Source organism: Eptesicus fuscus, chromosome 18 (assembly GCF_027574615.1).
Source record: "Eptesicus fuscus isolate TK198812 chromosome 18, DD_ASM_mEF_20220401, whole genome shotgun sequence".
Taxonomy (NCBI): Eukaryota; Metazoa; Chordata; class Mammalia; order Chiroptera; family Vespertilionidae; genus Eptesicus; species Eptesicus fuscus.
Window position 1 is genome coordinate 12,678,077 of NC_072490.1, and position 19,451 is coordinate 12,697,527.

At 48.2% G+C, this 19,451-nt stretch overlaps 1 protein-coding gene across 1 annotated transcript in view; it reads left to right on the plus strand.

Annotated features, from left to right (window-relative positions):
- Positions 1-19,451, plus strand: part of GLB1 (galactosidase beta 1) — a 64,816-nt gene that overhangs the window by 12,341 nt on the left and 33,024 nt on the right. The window contains exons 2-9 of the mRNA XM_028130559.2: positions 4,135-4,304; positions 7,352-7,502; positions 8,296-8,356; positions 9,984-10,078; positions 13,745-13,925; positions 17,292-17,350; positions 18,355-18,476; positions 18,565-18,605. Of these exons, the coding sequence (XP_027986360.2) occupies positions 4,135-4,304; positions 7,352-7,502; positions 8,296-8,356; positions 9,984-10,078; positions 13,745-13,925; positions 17,292-17,350; positions 18,355-18,476; positions 18,565-18,605 (880 nt within the window). The remainder of the gene's footprint in view (positions 1-4,134; positions 4,305-7,351; positions 7,503-8,295; positions 8,357-9,983; positions 10,079-13,744; positions 13,926-17,291; positions 17,351-18,354; positions 18,477-18,564; positions 18,606-19,451) is intronic.

A 19,451-nucleotide genomic window follows, 5' to 3' on the forward strand; every position in this document is an offset into this window, starting at 1 on the left:
GCCTTACTTTTCTGGAAGGAGATGTAGGTCTCTAATCATTGCCTTGGAAGCCTCTGGCATTCACAGAATGCTCTGAGTGGATGGCTTACATGAGCCTGTCTGCCAGTCTCTTTCTTCAAAGCTTTCAAGTCTGTTACAAAAGCCAGGCAACCTCACAGTGCTTACAATGACCAGTAACATACCCCATTCCAGGGGTAGAGCTAATGCAGATGCCACCCCTCCCCTTCTGCCTGTACCTCCTCCAAGTCCAGCACAGGGGAGGGCCTTAGTATTTGCATTGCATCACCACCCACGTAGCACCAGCTGCAGGGTCCTTGCTGCTGTTTGACATATATGAGAAATCCAGGTACAGACTCACATCCTGAGCATCTGCTGTGTAGGCCACACCTTCATTTGGATTCCTCTGGAAGCATAACATGAAACGGGCTCCAGTGCAGGTGGTCTGAGAAGTGACTCAAGAGTGCAGAAATGAGGGACAGGTGGAAAGAAGCAAAAGCCTATATGAGGACGTGTGTTGTGGTTCTCACTCTACACAACAGCCATGATTCTGCCAAGATCATTTTTCAGAGTAATGAGTAATCTAGCGATCTCCAAAGATGACCAGTGAATTCCCCCCCGCTGTGTATTTTTACAAACTCATAGCTGTTAGTATCCATACAATCTTTTTTTTTCCTGTTGATATGTCTCTTAAGTCTCTCTCTCTCTCTCTCTCTCTCTCTCTCTCTCTCTCTCTCTCTCTCTCTCAAAAAAAAAAAAAAATGCTCAAATATTTCCACCTGGGGGCAGTGGAGCCTCTACAATTCAGTCCTATGTCCTACACGTAACCAAGCCCCAGGTCCTGTGGTTCTCCCTGCTGTCCACTGCCCACCCCCCTGTCACCACCATGATCCAGGTCTCTGCTTCCTGTTTTGCCACTTCAATAAAAGGCCAGAGTCCTGAATGTTTGAAAGCACACATTGGATCCTACCATTCTTCTGTTTAAGTTGCTCTCCATAGCTCTTGGCATAAAGTCCAGGCCCTTGAACTTGGAGTTCAGGGCTCATTCCATCTGGCCCCTGCCCATCTGTGTTTCAGCAGCTGTCATGCTCCATCTGTACTGAGGTCTGCAGTTCTCTCCCTTCCCTGCAGCCTGCCCTCTCCGCCAGTCTCACACACAGCTTCCTCTGCCTACATCACCTTTCCCTGTGGTCAACTCTACTTCATCCTAGGAGTTCATTTAGGCCAGTAGTTTTCTCTCTCTCTCTCTCTCTTTTTAATATATATTTTTATTGATTTCAGAGAGGAAGGGAGACAGAGAGAGAGAGAAACATCAATGATGAGAGAGAATCACTGATTGGCCGCCTCCTGCACACCCCCTACTGGGGATCGCCCGCAACCCAGGCATGTGCCCTGACTGGGAATCGAACCTGGGACCCTTTAGTCTGCAGGTCGATGCTCTCCACTGAGCCAAACCAGATAGGGCCAGTAGTTCTCTCTTAAAAATAATTATTATTTTTTATTGATTTCAGAGAGGAAGAGAGAAGGAGAGAGAGATAGAAACATCAATGATGAGACTCTTTGATCGGCTGCCTCCTGCATGCCCCCTACTGGGGATGGAGCCCGCAACCCAGGCATGTGCCCTGACCAGGAACGGTGACCTCCTTGTTCATAGGTTGACACTCAATTATTGAGCTACACCGGCCGGCAGGCAGGCCAGTAGGTCTCAACTCTGCTGCACATTACATCATCTGGGGCAGTTTTAAAAAATACCAGTGCCTGGGCTCCACCTAAGATCAATTAAAATCTGAATATCTGGAGCGTGAGGCCTGACTTTGCTATTTTAAAAACTTTGCAGGTGATTCTGACGTGTGGCCAAGGTTGAGAACCACAGTTTGGGGTGTCCCTTCCTCTGGGAAACTTTCCCTTGCCACTTCTCCCCCACCCCACCCCCCGTGCCTGGGTTACATGTCATTGAGCACTGCTGTAACATTCTGCTCAGATCCTTTTTTATTTCTAGCTTTATTGAAATATAACTGATGGATAGCATTGTGTAAGTTTAAGGTGCACAACCTGATGGTCTTATCTTTATCATCTAGGCCTCGCTAGGTTAACCCTCGGGTTTCTTCCTTGTTGGATGGAAGCATGTAGGCTGTGGTCACATCTGTGTGGTCTGTGCTTACTCAGCACCCAGTAGGTACTTGGTAATATTTCTAAACGGATGGTAGGGAGCTATTTGGGCTGGATTTTGCGTTTGTTTTAAATATAGGATGGGGCTCCACTGTGTGGGATGAAAGCCAGATTCTATCATCCACCAACATAATATCTCGCCAACTCCTCTCTGGCTTTTCTGAATCCCTTCTCCTAGACATGTGGACTTCAAACAGCCCTTTCCTTTTCCCAATTACTTCCTTCAGACTTGTTTGTTCGAAGAACATTCCCAACTCCTAGGCCACCCTTGAACTCAGAGAACTTGTGAGAAATCCTTATTTGACACTTCGCCATATTCATGCACTGAAAATGTTTTCAAAATTGGGGCACCTGGCCCTAGCTGGTTTGGCTCAGTAGATAGAGCGTCGGCCTGAGGGCTGAAGGGTCCAGGGTTTGATTCCAGTCAAGGGCACATGCCTGGGTTGCGGGCTCGATCCAATCAATGGAGGCAGCCAATCAATGATTCCCTCTCAACGTTGATGTTTCTATCTCTTCCTCTCCCTTCCTCTCTGAAATCAATAAAAAAATATTTTTTAAAAATTGGGGCACCTGGTATATCAAATTATTTTTGTATTTTGTGAGTTTCTTGAGTATCTTGCCTTTGAATAGAAATTAAAGCCTTGGTTTACTAGAAGAATAAATTGTCATTAAAATGATTATTTTATGATTATTTATGTGTTCTTATTTTGGGGTAGCTTTATTGAGATGTAATTCACATACAGTAAAGCTTTCCATTTGTCCCAAAGCAATCTACTTGGAGTGTTTTATCTTACAGTCACAGAGTTCGATGCCCTTGTTGGACTTCAGATATGATGTCAAGACCACCCCCTTCCACCCCCCAAAAAAAAGCTCTGACTGTGATGCTGCTTTGAAAAAAAGCTTTTTTAAAAAGTTCGTATTGTGACCTTTGAAAGCCTAAAAATGCACAAGGAATCTTCCCAACGTTTCTTGTAGCCCTAGTCCTGGTGGCACCTGTGGCCTGTTGCTACCTTTTTCATCCACCAGGGGACAGTATTTCCCTCTGCCTGTTGGCCTCTCCTTTGCGACCTTCCCTTTCAAATCCTAGCATTTCTACTTTCTGAAGTCGTGCCATGTGTCTCTCAAAATTTGATTTGACTGCTAGAAATACATGTTACATTGCAACCACGTAGAGACCTACGTACATATGCGATTCTATATATACATATATAATAAAAGTTTCATAAAATAATACTTGTCTTGACTACGTGCAATACACTCTATTTTCTAGTCTCTTTTATTAGCAAAAGGTGCCCATCATCACTCGACCTGAGTTCCTGACTCACAAACTGGGTCGCAGCCCACAATGGGAGAAGTATTGCTTTAGAGTTCACTTAGTGTGACATCCTGCCTGTTTTGGATGAAAGGAGGCAGTAGAGAGGGACCTGCCCAGATCCCACCCAGGGGGAACTTAGAGCAACACCTAGGATGAGGCTTCAGGACTTCCAATCTGTTGCTTTCAGCCCAGTGACATTACTGTTGAGGTACATCCAGTGCTCCGGCAGGTCACAGTCATAGGGAGGGAGGGATGCGTGTGTGTGTGTGTGTGTGTGTGTGTGTGTGTGTGTGTATCTGTGTATTGTATTGCTGGCATACTGGGCTTTGCTACACCAAGAGAGGGTCTGCCAGCAGAGTTTTCCCTTTGGAGATAGAACTCCTGCATCTCAGCCACCGACTGTCAGGTCGGTGCTGGACTCTGGAAGGTGAGCCCTGTGGAATCCTGCCCGTGGGTCCTGCTTGGTGATTCTGTTACCCGAGTGCCTACCTGGCTTAGCTGTGGTTTGTTCTGTAGCACAGAAACCAAACATTCACTCCATCAACCTAGTACGCAAATTAAATAGGCAGGGAGACACTTGCCCCTCTCAAAGTGTCGACCCCCAAAAACGCTGCAGGTGCAGGCTCTCACGTGGTCTCACCCTTGCTCTGTAGAATGCCTCCCGGAGGACGTTCGAGATCGACTACAACCACAACTGCTTCCGCAAGGACGGCCAGCCGTTCCGCTACATCTCGGGCAGCATCCACTACTTCCGCGTGCCCCGCTTCTACTGGGAGGACCGGCTGTTGAAGATGAAGATGGCTGGGCTGAACGCCATCCAGATGTAAGTAGGAGGGCCCTGGACTCTCCCTGGGCCCGGACACCCACACCTGGAGGGGGGGGTACAGCTGCGTTTCTCAGCGCGGCTATTTCATTGCTCAGGGCGGGAAACAGTGTTGTCCTGTGTTCTGGGATGGGGCTTCTCGTGAGCGTGACTGGCCCTTCTTCGGGTAATTCCTCACCTCTTCCAATCTTGAACGTCATCGCAGAAATCATACATTGAGTATCAGCTTCAAAAGGCAAAGGGAAGTGTCAATGATTGAGCGCTCACCATGTGCAGGGCACTTGACATGAATGATTCCATTTCTTCAAGGTGTTACCATTCCCATGTGCAGCTGGTGACACTGAAATTTGCCCGAGCACGTATTTTTTTGGCCAGAGATCCATCTAGGTTTTGAAGATAAGGGTCTTTGTAAGTAGTTATAACTTCTCTCAGCTCTCAGGGGAATATTCCTTGTTAGGTAGATTCCAGAAACCCAGTCTGTTTTCAGGGTTCATGCTATGGCCTGGGGTTGTAGAATTACCCCAGGCGCTATCTCTCCTCATCTCGCCTCATGCTGTTGCAAGGTGACTAATTGGGAAGAACTGGGGTGGCTGGCCACTCTGGTTTTTGCACTGCTGATGTGAATTGCCGATAGCTTTGCAAAACTAGAGAGTGAGAAAAACCCAGAGGCAGATTCCCTGGGACAGATAATTTAGGGGGAACCCCACTTGTTTTTCTGGTTCGAAGGCCACTGGGGTCTGTCTGCTGTTTCAACCCTCTGTTCAAGGGAACCAAGACTATCTGTTGCAGGGGCCCCTGAAAGCTTAGGATGGTGGAAAAAGGACACAGCCAGCCCAGCCCATGCGGCTCAGAGGTAGAGCATCGACCTATGAACCAGGAGGCCACGCTTCAATTCCCGGTCAGGACACGTGCCTGGTTTGTGAGCTAGATCCCCAGGAGGGTGCGTGCAGGAGGCAGCCAATCAATGATCCCATCTCATCATTGATGTTTCCATCTCTCTCTCTCTCCCTTCCTCTCTGAAATCAATAGCAATATTAAAAATTTAAAAAGAAGGACACAGCCAGGGTCATCAGAGAGACCTCTGTGATGGCCATGGGTGGCTTCCTATTTAAATGTATATTCCATGCTGTAGGCAGTCAGGGATGCCGGTAGGGACTTTTGTCATTTTACCTCCTGCGTCGTGTCCCTGACAAAGCCTTCCGTCAGGAGGACAAAGGGGTTGAAGCTTTCTCCATTGTTATTAAAAAGTACTTTTCACAAAATACGTGTAGTCATGCATGATGACGTTTCGGTCAATGACAAACCTCCTGTATGCTAGCGGTCCCATAAGATATAACGGAACTATACAATTTCTGTCACTCACTGCCGTCATAGCCATTGCCACGTTGAAGCGCAACACATTCCTCGCGTGATGGTGGTTATGCGGGTGTGAATACACCTCTGGTGCTGCCAGTCGGAAGTGTAGCACATACTGTTATGTACAGTACCTAATGCTTGATAATGAGAGCAAGTGGCCATGTCACTGGTGAATGTATTTACTATACTATACTTTTTAGTGTTATCTTAGGGTGTACTATTTCTACTTTATTAAAAAAAGAGTTTGCTGTAAAACAGTATGCCATGTTACCCCAGCCCATGTTACCTCATCCATCTCGTGTTTACCGTGTCTCTCTCTTTTTTTAAAAAAAAAAAAATATTTTTTTTTAATTGATTTTAGAGAGAAAGGGGGAGGGAGAGAGAGATAGAAACATCAATGATGAGAGAGAATTGTTGATCGGCTCCCTCTTGCACGCCCCCTACTGGGGATTGAGCCTGAAACCCGGGGATGCGCCCTTGACCGGATTCGAACCCAGGACCCTTCAGTCCGTAGGCCGACACTCTATCCACTGAGCCAAACTGGCTAGGGCTACCGTGCCTCTTGATTGCATCAGGTTCTCTCCTGCTTGATTTAATTACATGTGGTTTGCTGTACAGGCTTGTAGCCTAGGAGCAGTAGGCTAGACCAGTGGTCGGCAAACTGCGGCTCGCGAGCCACATACGGCTTGCGAGCCGCGGTTTGCCGCTCTGTTGAATAATGGGTTTGCCGACCACTGGGCTAGACCATCCAGGTTTATAAGTGTACTCTATGATGTTTGCACAACAACAAAATCGCCTAATGACACATTTCTCAGAACCTATCCCCATCATTATGTGGCTCTGAATATATATAAATATGTATATATATAAATCCTATATAATAAAAGCCTAATATGCAAATCGACCGAACAGCAAAACGATCGGTGGAATGACTGGTCGCTATGATGCACACTGACCACCAGGGCGCAGACGCTCAATGCGGGAGCTGCCTCCAGCCCACAGGCCCCAGGCCAGCCAAGGCGGGTGCCAGTGGGGGGCTCCCCCCGATTGCCCTGCAGGTCACCCTGCAGAGGGAGGTGACCAGGGGTGGTGGCGGGGGATAGGGCCAGCGAGTGGGTGGCCCCCCAATTGCCTCGCAGAGGGAGGCGACCGGTGGCGGTGGCAGGGGGCGGGGCCCGCGAGCGAGTGGTGACAGGCCAGCCAAGGCAGGTGCCAGCAGGGGTCCCCTGATTGCCCTGCTGGTCGCCCCACAGATTGGCCCTGATCGCCGGCCAGGCCAAAGGACCCTACACATGCATGAATTTCATGCACCGGGCCTCTAGTATATATAATGTATATCTTATTACTTTAGCACAGATATCTTCATTTTCCCTAAGCTTTTCACAGGTATATGTAACTTTTACATATTAATAATTCGTGTTCATATAATTCTGTATCTTTCTTAAAGTCAAGCAGTCAATAGGAATGGACATTCTTTGTGGGTCATAAACTTGAAAGTGTGCTCCCCCTCCCCCTCCATGCTTGATTCGCTTGGGTAGCCTCTGTGAAAACTCGAAACAAGGCCTGTTTCCCGAGAGGCTGCCTAAGGGAGAGGTCTGTGCATCCTGCAAGCTGACAGCTCTGCAGAAATTCACGTAGGACACCTGGCTTTCTGAGCTATTTTCAGGAAGGGGCTGTGTGTGTCTTGGCAGCTACGTGCCCTGGAACTTCCACGAGCCCCAGCCAGGACAGTACCAGTTTTCCGGGGAGCATGACGTGGAGCATTTTATTCAGCTGGCGCACGAGCTGGGGCTGCTGGTTATCCTGAGGCCTGGACCCTACATCTGTGCGGAGTGGGAGATGGTGAGTGTGGCTGGGCTGGGCCCTGCCCGCCTGCTGGGTGTGACCCAGGTGGGCTGGCAGGCAGGGAACCAAGGGGAAGGGAGTTCAAGCAGTTTAAATAAGCCTCTAGTTCCAGATAGCGTGGAGCCTGTGACGGTAGCCACACAGGTGTCTTTTCCCTTAGGAGATGCCTAAGCAGAGGGGAACAGGTAAGGGCCAGAGGTGTGGGTCCTCCTCTTGCTGGTCACTCACACAGCTCAGTTTCCTCATCTGGAAAAAAAAGCAGGTAATGGTGGGGGCTCTGTCAACCTCACAGGCTAGCTGTGAAGTTAAGTGGAATTAATCCATAGTGAAGGCTTTGATTCTCAAACCATTCGTATTCGTCAAGAGCGACCTTAGCCCTGGCCGGTTTGGCTCAGTGGATAGAGCGTCAGCCTGCGGACTGAGGGGTCCCAGATTTGATTCTGGTCAAGGGCACATGCCTGGGTGGTAGGCTTGATCCCCAGTGGGGGGGCGTGCAGGAGGCAGCCGATCATGATTCTCTCTCATCATTGATGTTTCTGTCTCTCTCCCTCTCTCTTCCTCTCTGAAATCAGTAAAAATATTTAATAAAAAAAAAAAGAGTGACCTTATTTTTACCATGTTACAATTCCTAATTTCCCTGAAAGTTTCCAGATTAGAAAGCCCAACTCAAAATACCCCTTCTCCATGGAACCTTTCTTCCCTCACTGCTAGCAGTCATTTCTGTCTCCCCCGAGTGCCTTTCATGAAATGGACCTTACATTGGCTTCTTTTTTTCTTTCCTACCCCCTAGGGAGGATTACCTGCGTGGCTCTTAGAGAAGGAAAATATTGTTCTTCGTTCGTCTGATCCAGGTAAGTTGTGACAGATGCCTTTAGAGAATTGATGAATGCGTAGACAACGTATATCGTGAGAATCAGGTATTTTGAAGGCTGGGGGACTTCTGTGCAGACACTTCTGAAAGTTTAGTGAAAGTGTTTATCGTTATCCAGTGCAGAACGCCAGACGTTGCATGTGTAGGAAATAGACTTTCTTGAACTTGACCAGATCTTGCTGACAAACTGATAACTCTTTGAATTGGCAGTGGGCCCTGTTTGCGGTTGACCGACTGACTTGAATGCTTTCTCCTCCTACATTCTTAGGCTGTTGCAGGGCTGGGGATAGCATCTAGCTGATCCCCATGGTAGGCGCAGTATCTGGAAAGGTGTCACTGGATTGCTCGGTAGCCAAGATGCTCTCTATTCCTTTATCTCCATTTGCAGATGTAAATGAAAGGTCTTCGTTCTTGACTTTTTAAACCACTAGATATGACTTTAGCTGTAAGCCCTGACTCACTGCATTTCTATCTCCTGACGACTTCAGTTTCTCTTGGTGGTGGTGGTAGTGATGAAGGTGGTCATAAAGGTAGCTAACACGGGTTAAGGTTACTGTGGAAAAGGCCGGTGCGTGGTGCTCTGGGCACATTTCCTTCTGAGTGTATTCCCCTCCCATTTTGCACCCTTAGTATATGATTAGTGTTTTCATATGTATTATCTCACTTAATCCGGCAACATGGCCGGCCACTTTATATTATCCCCATCAGACAATGTAAATATATAATTTATTGGAGCTTAATTGTACAAAGGAAAAAAACCTACTGTGACAGAGAGGAGGACACACCCTTCAGTCACTCTTTTCTTTCTTTTTTTTTAATATATTTTATTGATTTTTTTACAGAGAGGAAGGGAGAGGGATAGAGAGTTAGAAACATCGATGAGAGAGAGAAACATCGATCAGCTGCCTCCTGCACACTCCCTACTGGGTATGTGCCCGCAACCAAGGTACATGCCCTTGAGTGGAATCGAACCTGAGACCCTAGAGTCCACAGGCCAACGCTCTATCCACTGAGCCAAACCGGTTAGGAAACTTTTCTTTTTTTGTTGTTTGTTGTTGTTGTTAATCCTCACCAGAAGATACTTTTTCCATTGATTTTTAGAGAGAATGGGAGAGGGGAGAGGGTGAGAGGGAGTGAGAGAGAGACAGAGACAGAGAGAGTAAAGAGAGAACTATCGATGTGAGAAAGACACGTCGATTGGTAGCCTCCCGCAAGCACCCCAGCCGGGGCCAGGGATCAAACCTGCAACCCAGGTACATGCCCTTGACCCTCTGGTCTGCAGATCAACGCTCTAACCACTGAGACACACCAGCCAGGGCTCTGTCGCTTCACACACACTGGCAGGGTGCTCCAGGCTTTCTGTCCTAGCTGCAGGGGCCGACACCAGGCATGCTGCCCCTTGTCCACAGGGCGCTCAGCTGAGGAGACGGCTCCTTGCAAGACAACTTTTATCTGACTCTTGGGACATGTAGCTGCCCCGTTTCAGAAGGTAGTTGTTGAATCCAGTACATTCTGATCTCTGCTGGCAGCCCCAGAGTAATAAGGCCGGGTTGTGTCTATTTGTGCTAAAAGGTGCGTGATGGTGTTAAACCTGTCTTGCGTTCCAGACTACCTGGTAGCGGTGGACACGTGGTTGGGAGTCCTTCTGCCCAAGATGAAGCCTCTCCTCTATCAGAATGGAGGGCCGATTATAACGGTGCAGGTAACCATGGAGATGAGCATGGGCTGGCGGGGCGCGAAGGCTTCCATCCAGTCACAGTATTTATAGGAGGGGTGCAGGCCTGAGCTGCATAAGTCTGTTTCTCTGAGAGGCAATGTCACAGGTGGTGCTTTGATTTAAATTGCATTTGGGGGAGGTATTACCTTTTTTTGAATGCCTGCTATATACCAGACTCTGTCCTGGATGCCCTGCCAATGACATTCAATTATTCCAGCCACTGTCTCTTTTATTTTTTTAAATATTTTTTATTGATTTCAGAGAGGAAGGGAGAGGGAGAGAGAGATAGAAACATCGATGATGAGAGAGAATCATTGATTGGCTGCCTCCTGCATGCTCCCTACTGGTGATTGAGTCCGCAACTTGGGCATGTGCCCTTGACCGAAATCGAATCCGGGACCCTTCAGTCTGCAGGCCCACGCTCTATCCGCTGAGCCAAACTGGCTAGGTCCACTGTCTCTTTTAAATGAAGACTTCCAAAGAGATTAAGTGACCTGGCCAAGGCCACCCAGCTAGCGCCTCCGTTCGTGAAGCATTTGAGGAAGTTTAGCGACCTTCGTCCTTGCCCAGGTGTATCTCTGGTCTCTCCCACCCCCCATACCTCTGCCTGGCCGCCAGGAGGTCACATCCAGCGTGTAGACCAGTGATGGCGAACCTATGACACGCGTGTCAGCACTTGACACGCGTAGCCATTTCTGATGACACGCGGCCGCTGAGGCGGCCACATGCCGAGGATGAAACATTTGCTGCTCCTGAGGATGAAACATTTGCGAAATAATGTTTTTTCCTCAAAGTGACACACTACCCGAGTTATGCTCAGTTTTTTGGCGAAGTTTGACACACCAAGCTCAAAAGGTTGCCCATCACTGGTGTAGACACACCGCACGCCTACCCCGTGGTTCTGGAATCGAATAGAGGCGGCTGGGCTCGATAAGAAAGAAGCTGGCGACAGTGCCCTCGGCGGGCCTGGATCTGCCTCTCGCTTCAACAGTGTTTGGACGCCCCAGACCCAGGGACACCCCTTCTCCCAGCCTCCGACCACTCTCCAGCGTCTTAGCCAGTCACCACCTTCAGAACCACCTCCGAGACCAGCCCGGTTGGTTTCCTACCTTAACTCCTTATTGCCGAACAACCACCAGCTCACAGATTCGTCAGAATTATGCCACCGAGGTGGAGGCTGCAGTCAACGCCTGGCCAGCCTGCACCTGCCTCCGCACCTACCTCTCTCTGGGCTTCCAGTTCCACCGCTGGGATGTGGCCCTCCAGGGCGTGGGCCACTTCTTCCATGAGTTGGAGAAGAAGCGCGAGGGCTCCCAGTGTCTCCCAAAGACGCAAAACCAGCGCGGTGGCCGCATTCTCTTCCAGGATGCATTGAAAGCCTCCCAGGATGAGTGGGCAAAACTCAGGATGCCATGGAAGCCGCCCTGGCCTGGAGAGGAACTGAACCAGGCCCTTGTGGAGCTGCAGGCCCTGGGTTCTGCCTGCGCAGACCCTCATCTCCGTGACTTCCTACAGAATCACTTCCGGGGTGAGGAGGTGAAACTCATCAAGGAGATGGGCTACACCTGACTCACCTCTGCAGGCTGGCCGGCCCCCACGCTGGGCTGGGCGAGGATCTCAAGAGACTCACCCTCAATCACGACTAGGAGCCTTTGGAGCCCAGAGGCCTTTGAGGGGCCCCTCTGCATTCCCCTGGTGTCTGGCTTTTGCCTCTCCTTGAAATACTAGCCATTCGTTTTTGTTTTTCTTTTAAAAATATATATATATTATTGATATCAGAGAGGAAGGGAGAGGGAGAGAGCGATAGAAATATCAATGATGAGAGAGAATCATTGATTGGCTGCCTCCTGCAAACCCTGCTGGGGATCAAGCCTGCAACACGGGCATCTGCCCTAACCTCGAATTGAACCATGACCTCCTGGTTCATAGATCGATGCTCAACCACTGAGTCACGCCCTACTAGCCAGTCTTTGAACCACCCTGAAACCCTCTTCCATGCAATGGACCAAATGGAAACAATAAAGCTTTCTGCAGCAAAAAAGGAAGGAAGGAAGGAAGGAAGGAAGGAAGGAAGGAAGGAAGGAAGGAAGGAAGGAAGGGAGGAAGGGGCTAGCTTCAGTAGCCAGTGTTTCACTGGAAGTTTCTATGAAAGCTGATTTCTATCTCTGTCTTAATTCAGGCCAAGGGCCGTAGGGATGAGTTCACTCAGTTCGCAAAACTGGCGCTTCCTCTGGGTGCCCCGAGAGTCTGAAGAGGCCACCAAGGAGCTGTGTCTGCAGGCGGGACAAAATACGATTCCTACCAGAAGGCTCAGGTCCCTGCCCGAGGGTGGTTAGGGCCCTCAACACCATTGTCTGACAGCTGCAGGAAGCCCAGCCTGGACCTTGACTCATCCTTATGATTCAGCCACAGGTGCAAATATTCTCTAAACCAGCACCATCTGAACTGGACTCCTGTGGATGTTTATCTCAATTCATACCAAGACCACACCTAAAATAAGGAAAGCCACAAACACCTATTAATATCCCAGGTGACAATAATTAGGGGTAGGACCTTCCACCTACAGCTTTGCTTCATCCAGTGTATGGAGTAGTCATCATGAGGTAATAGCCCTGTTCTTACTTGTTGCTGTGGAAGATCAACCACTTTAAAGGTCCAAGGTGCCTTGTTGCTTCACTAAGGAACTTACAGGATGACATAGTTACTCTAGAACTAGGACCTGCAGGTGGCGGCCCATGAGCCAAATGGCCTGCTGCTTATTTTTGTAAATAAAAGTCCATTGAAACACAGCCACGCCTGTTCGTTCAGAGTGTCTATGGCTGCTTACGCACTACAATAGCAGAGTTGAGTATTATCTACAACTAGAGGCCCGGTGCATGAAATTCGTGCAACCTGGGGGGGTGTTTTTTTCAGTCCAGCCTGCATCCTCTTGCAGTCCGGGAGCCCTCAGGGGATGTCTGACTGACGGCTTAGGCTGGCAATGGGCCTAGGCTATCAGTCGGACATCCATAGCGCTCCTGCCACTGCTGCTGCGCTTGCCAGCTGTGAGCCCAGTTCAGGGCTTCTGGCTGAGCACCACTCCCCTGGGAGCACACTGACCACCAGGGGGCAGCTCCTGCATTGAGCATCTGCCCCCTGGTGTCAGTGTGCATCATAGCAACCGGTCATTTTGCCGTTCGGTCGATTTGCATATTAGCCTTTTATTATTAGGATTATCTACAACAGTATAGAACATCACTACAATCCAAAGAACTAGCATTGTGATTTCTGTTTTCTTTTTCTTATTCCTGGGCGGGGTACATTTTTATGCTGAGTTGCTTTTTGGAAAATGAATTTTTGAGCCCGACCAGCGTGGCTTAGTGGTTGAGCATTGACCTATGAACCAGGAGGTCACATGCTTGGGATGCAGGCTTGATCCTGATCCCCAGTAGGGGGCGTGCAGGAGGCAGCTTGATCAATGATTCTCTCTCATCATTGATGTTTCTCTCTCTCCCTCTCCCTCTCTCTTCCTCTCTGAAATCAAGAAAAATATATTTAAAAAAAAAAAAAAAAGAATTTTGAGGACTGAGTGTAGGGGATATTTTTGGTGTTAGAATGACTTCATTGGGGTCTCTGATTTTTTTCCCCATCCTCCTCTTTTTTAATTTGCAGGTTGAAAATGAATATGGCAGCTACTTTTCCTGTGACTATGACTACCTGCGTTTCCTGCAGAAGCGTTTCCGCTACCACCTGGGTAATGACGTGGTTCTGTTCACCACCGACGGCGAAATGGAGAAGCTTATGCAGTGTGGGGCACTGCAGGGGCTGTACGCCACCGTGGACTTCGGACCAGGTTGGTGTTTGTAGCAACAGAAAACCCAGCTGAGGCCATGCACGCAGGCTTGGGCTTTTGACTCAGCTGATCGCTCTGGGCAGCTGTTGTGCTAAGCGGCAGGGGCCTATTGAACGAGATTCCTCACATTTCCCTTTATCGAGTTGTAAAGATTATTATTTTTTTTTTTAAAAAAAATATTTTTATTGATTTCAGAGAGAAGAAGGGAGAGGGAGATAGAAACATCGGTGATGAGAGAGAATCATTGATCAGCTGCCTCCTGCACGCCCCCTACTGGGGATCGAGCCCGCAACCCGGGCATGTCCCCTGACCAGGAATCGAACCGTGACCTGGTTCCTCGTTCAGTGCTCAACCACACTGGCTGGGCGCTAAGATTATTTTCTTTCAGTTGATTTGGCCTTTAGGACAGGACCTTCCGTTTTCAGCGCTGGCAGGCCTGGCCTGGAACCTGGAGGGCTGTCCTCTCAGGTGCTGGCTGGCCCAGCAGCTGTTCCATCTGGGAGAAGCTCTACCCTGAGGCAGTTGCTGCTCAGGTTCCAACTGGGACACACTGCTCTTCTCTGCTCTCTGTGGCCCCCCCAGTCGTGGCTGGATGCTCTGGGCTCTGTTGTGGCTACAGTGAACTCTGAGGTCAGCCACCGGCTGGGTATGTTGGCCTGCCAGCCCTGGAGTGCGGAAAGTAACTTTCATTACCTCTGCATAGCTCATAACCCCATGAGCAGTCATGGGCCGGAGGTGGTTTGGTGGATGCTACAAAACTGGTCTTACCTGACTCATGAGTGCCTTGTAAGGTCCCACAAATGAAAGTTCAGGGGCAGTGTGGCGAGGATGCGTCTGGATATAATATACCTCTGGCTGTAACGAAAGAATCTTCATTTAGGTTGAGAGCAGCTTTTGTAAGGGACATGATATAAAGGATCCTGGACTGAACTTTTTTCCTTCTCTTTATTTTTTTCTATGAAGAACATTATTATGACCATTGAAATCTTTGAATGTGACTAGATTATACGTAAATTAGATTATAGTATTGTATCCATGTTAATTTCCTGGTTTTTAATATTTGTATTGTGTTTATTTAAAGAATGCCCTTGCTCTTAGGGAAAGCACAGTGAAGTATTTAGGGGTAAAGAGCCATCATGTCTGCAATTTATTCTCAAATGAATTTTTAAAATATGAATAATTTATTTTTAATATTTTTTAATTGATTTTTTTTTTTTTTAGGAGAGAGGAAGGGAGGGAGAGAGAGAGAGAAAGAGGGAGAGAGAGAAGAGAGAGAAAGAGAGAAAGAGAAACATTGATCAGTTATCTTCTGCACACCTCCTACTGGGGATGGAGCCCACAACCCAGGCATGTGCCCTGACTGGGAATCAAACCAGTGACCTCTCAGTGCATGGGACAACAATCAGCCAACTGAGCCACACCAGGGCAAAATATGTATATTTTTACATGGAGAAATAAATTGATAAAGTAATGTGGTAAAATGTTAACAATTAGAGAGTCTGGGTGAAGGGAATATCAGTTTTTGGTACTATTCTTACAACCTTACTCTAAGTTTGCAGTTATTTAAAAATAGAAAGTTATTACCCGCCCTCCACGCCCCCCGCCGCCCAAAAAAAGACCAGTTCTTCAAGTAGCAAAAAGCCCTCACTGTTCTTCTGTCCAAGGAATAAGACACTCCATGCATGTTGCATGTCCAATACTTGCCTTCACCAAAGAAGGATTTCATTGTATTAAAATTTTTTTTTTGATTAATCCTCACCCGAGGATATTTTTTCCATTGATTTTTAGAGAGAGTGGAAGGGAGGAGGGGGAGAGAGAAACCCTGATGTGAGAGAGTCACATCAATTGGTTGCCTCCCACATGCACCATAACCAGTGCTGGGGATCAAACCTGCAACCCAGACACGAGACCTTAATCAGTTATCAAACCTGAGACCCTTCGGTGCACAGGCTGACCCTCTAGCCACTGAGCAGCACTGGTCAGGCGTAATTGCGTTCTTAAAGAGATTCTTCTACATTACCCAAACAGAAAAAGAGCAGGCTTTTTAAGTGAGTTGCGTGTTTCTAGAAACGACTACACTGCTCAGAGCATTTGGTGGTAACTCATCTGCAAAGAGCTGCACAGGAAGTGGCATGCTGGCTTCCTCCTTCTCTGGCACACCTCCATCACAGTGATGAAAAAGCACAGGCTTCTGTTGGGAAGGACAAGTGGAAGATTATCACGAGTGTGTTGTAAGCGCTCTTTGCAGGTGGGATGACAGCACGATTGCTACTGTGGGTTGAAGGACAGACCGCTGCAAGGCCGGTGTACCTGGGGCAGGTGGGCTCATGCCAACTTCATTCGTGTGGAAGTGGGGCATTGGCTGAGGGTCAGATCATGGGAGGAGGCTCATGAGAAGAGAAACAAAAGATCTGAATGCCACCTGTTGCTTCATAGTGAGAAATGTACAGCCATAAGCAAGCGATCTTTCTTGATCAGCACATTCGCTTCTGAAAGGTGTCCTTACAGAGAATCCAAGACCCATTCGAGAGCAAGGGGTCATGTGGAGGTCTTGGCTGGTGTCACTTCCACTCTGGGACACCTGCTGTGGGCACTGGGCCATAAGTTTGGGACCAGGGTGTCCTCTGCTCTGGTTGGAGAGACACTATCCATGCTCATGCTTTCACTGATGTAAGGCAACCATGACCTCTCTGTGGAGAAATTCTTTCTCCTTTTAGAGGAAGGGAGAAGCGAAGACATGGGAGGACAATACGGAATATTTAGAAAGAAAGATGGAGAAGCAAGTGGCTGGTGATGTACAAATTAAAATTCAGAGGATGTTCCATTATTTGGGGATAGACACAATTAGACCACATTCATTTGTTAATTAATTGGTAAATATTTGTGTCACTATTATTGTGTATGGCACTATAGAGCAGCAGTCGCCAACCTTTTGGACCTCACGGACCACCAGTGGTCTGTGGGCCACTGGTTGGCAACCATTGCTGTAGAGGAAGTACTGGTATCTTTAGAGCAGGCCTATCCTGTGGGGAACATCTGGGTCAACCAGGTGTTTCTGTGAAGAGAGAATCCCGTAAGACATGCCCAGGCTCTGGGGAAAGACAGGTGGAGAAGTCAAGCCTGTGACTTGAACTCCCCAGGCAGTGCAGTCAGGAAAGGCCATGGGCACCTGTTCAGAGAGGAAGCAACGTTTTGTGGTCCCTACACATCCATTGGTCTGAGTGCAGCCTAAAGCTAGCTTGCAGGTCTTCCAGACCCATGGGAGTGTTGAGAAGCTCTGGAACCTCAGGTTCAAATCCTTCAAGGGCTCTTTAACTTCTTGTCATTCCCATGACTGACCTTTCTTCTCCCTCTGGTCATGTTCAGGTGCCAACATCACAAACGCTTTCCTAATCCAGAGGAAGTATGAACCCAAAGGACCCTTGGTAAGAATTGGGGGTGAATGTGGAGAGACTGCTTGTACCAACTTCATTACGGTTGTTGAGAGAGAGAGATTACGTGCAGTAGATGGGGGGAGCAGACCCATGGTTTTTCTGGCTCTGGGATTGTGGAGACATAGCCTTCTGGACACATGAGTGACAGCAGCAGCAATGCTCCTGCTTGACCTGAGGCCCTGCCCTGGGGCGGAACAGAATGGGGACTAACGCAAATGTCTTGCCATGCACGGGGCTCCGTGTTCTTGCCTACTTCACCTCACTTGTCCACATGGCACTCTCCTAGGTAGTATCATTGCCTCCCTTTTCAGTGAGGCTCACAGAACATGTGACTTGCCCAGGGTTGTACAGCTGGAGAGTGGCAGAGCCAGGATCCGAGTCTAGGTCTGTGTTTGCCACCGGTGTCCAGACCTTGGTACAAACAGCCTTTTCTGAAACTGGCCTCTGCTCAACGAGCAGGGCAGGACCTGCACTCACAGACTTTGGGTGGGGCTGCTTCCTGAGATGAGGAGGCCCCAGAACATGTCCAGATTTCTTTCTCCTTCTCTAGACCAAGGGCTTGGCAGGGTCATGCCCAGGAGAGCCACGAGGGCGTGGGGCCTGCTTTGCAGAATGCTTGGACGAGTTGACCTCACGTTAAGTCAACCTGAGAGCTGAAAACCAAAGGGTCCATTTGGAGCTGATTCTAACAATATTTTGCCATCTGATTCTTTTGCCCAATAAACTTCCCTACTGTAGTTAAATTGGGGATGGGTTAATAAAATTTTGATGCAGGTATATAGCTTTCCAGACATATCATTTCGTCAGTGCCTGAGTTTTGAGTTTGGGCAATGCTGTCCTCACTGGTCCCCCAGCTCTGCGTTAAGTAGCGCATGTCGACTCCCCTTTCTACCAGTCCCTCGGTGGGGAACCTGGAGCAATAGTTACAGGGCAATAGCCCCAGCATTTGCTGGCCATGACTCTAGCCTAACCTCCACCTCCCTTTCTCTTTTTAGATCAATTCTGAATTCTATACTGGCTGGTTAGACCATTGGGGCCAACCTCACTCAACCGTCAAGACTGAAGTGGTAGCATCATCCCTCCAGGATATACTTGCCCGAGGGGCGAATGTGAACTTGTGAGTGTTCATTTCTGGAGGGGAGGGCGGGCGTCCCCCCACTGCTGTCGGCTCACAGTGAAGTACTGTCTGTTCTGTTTCCTTGTAGGTACATGTTTATAGGTGGGACCAATTTTGGCTATTGGAATGGTAAGAGCAATATAACATCTGTTTGTAGAAGCTTCTGCTAAAATGTTTTCTGGTGCTTGATTTTTGGGGGAGAGGAGGTGCCTACAGACAATTTTTATTTTCTATTTGTGCTTGTCGTCTATATTTTCCAATATATAAGAATTGCCTATATAACTTAAGAAATCATTTTTCTTTTTAAAAAAATGTTAAGGGTCATAAATTATGCATTTAGGAACCTTATTGTTTTAAAGCAGGCTGGCTAGGCAGGCCTTGGTCACAGTCTCTGGCTATAGCTCACATGGGCATATATGTTCTGCCGTGGTCTTTTTTTTTTTTTTTTAACATTTTGTTTTGGGGAAATATAATTCATATACCATAAAATGCATGATTTTAAAAAGTACAATTCAGTGGTATTTAGTATATCACAAAGTTGTGCAACCATTTCTGCCACCTGATTCCAGGACACTTTTATCAGTTCACAAAGAAACACCATACCCAAGAAATTCCCCACACTCCCTCCTCTCAGCACCTGACAACCACTAGTTTACTCTCTCTCTCTCCAGATTTGTCTATTCTGGACATTTCATATAAGTAGAGCCATACAATATATAGTCTTTTGTGTTCAGTTTATGTTATCCTATCTAATAAAAGGGTAATATGCAAATTAACTATCACTCCATCACAAAGATGGCGGCGCCCATAGCCACAAGATGGCAGTGTCCAGTCCTCTCAGCCCCGCCAAAGTCCCCAAGTCCCAGGGGGGCGGCTGCTGAGAGCAGGCAGCATGAGCGGCCTGGCGGAATGCTTGCTTTGTCACCACGGTGACGAGGCAAGTGTTCCACTCCAGCCATGGAGGGCCTCTGGGCA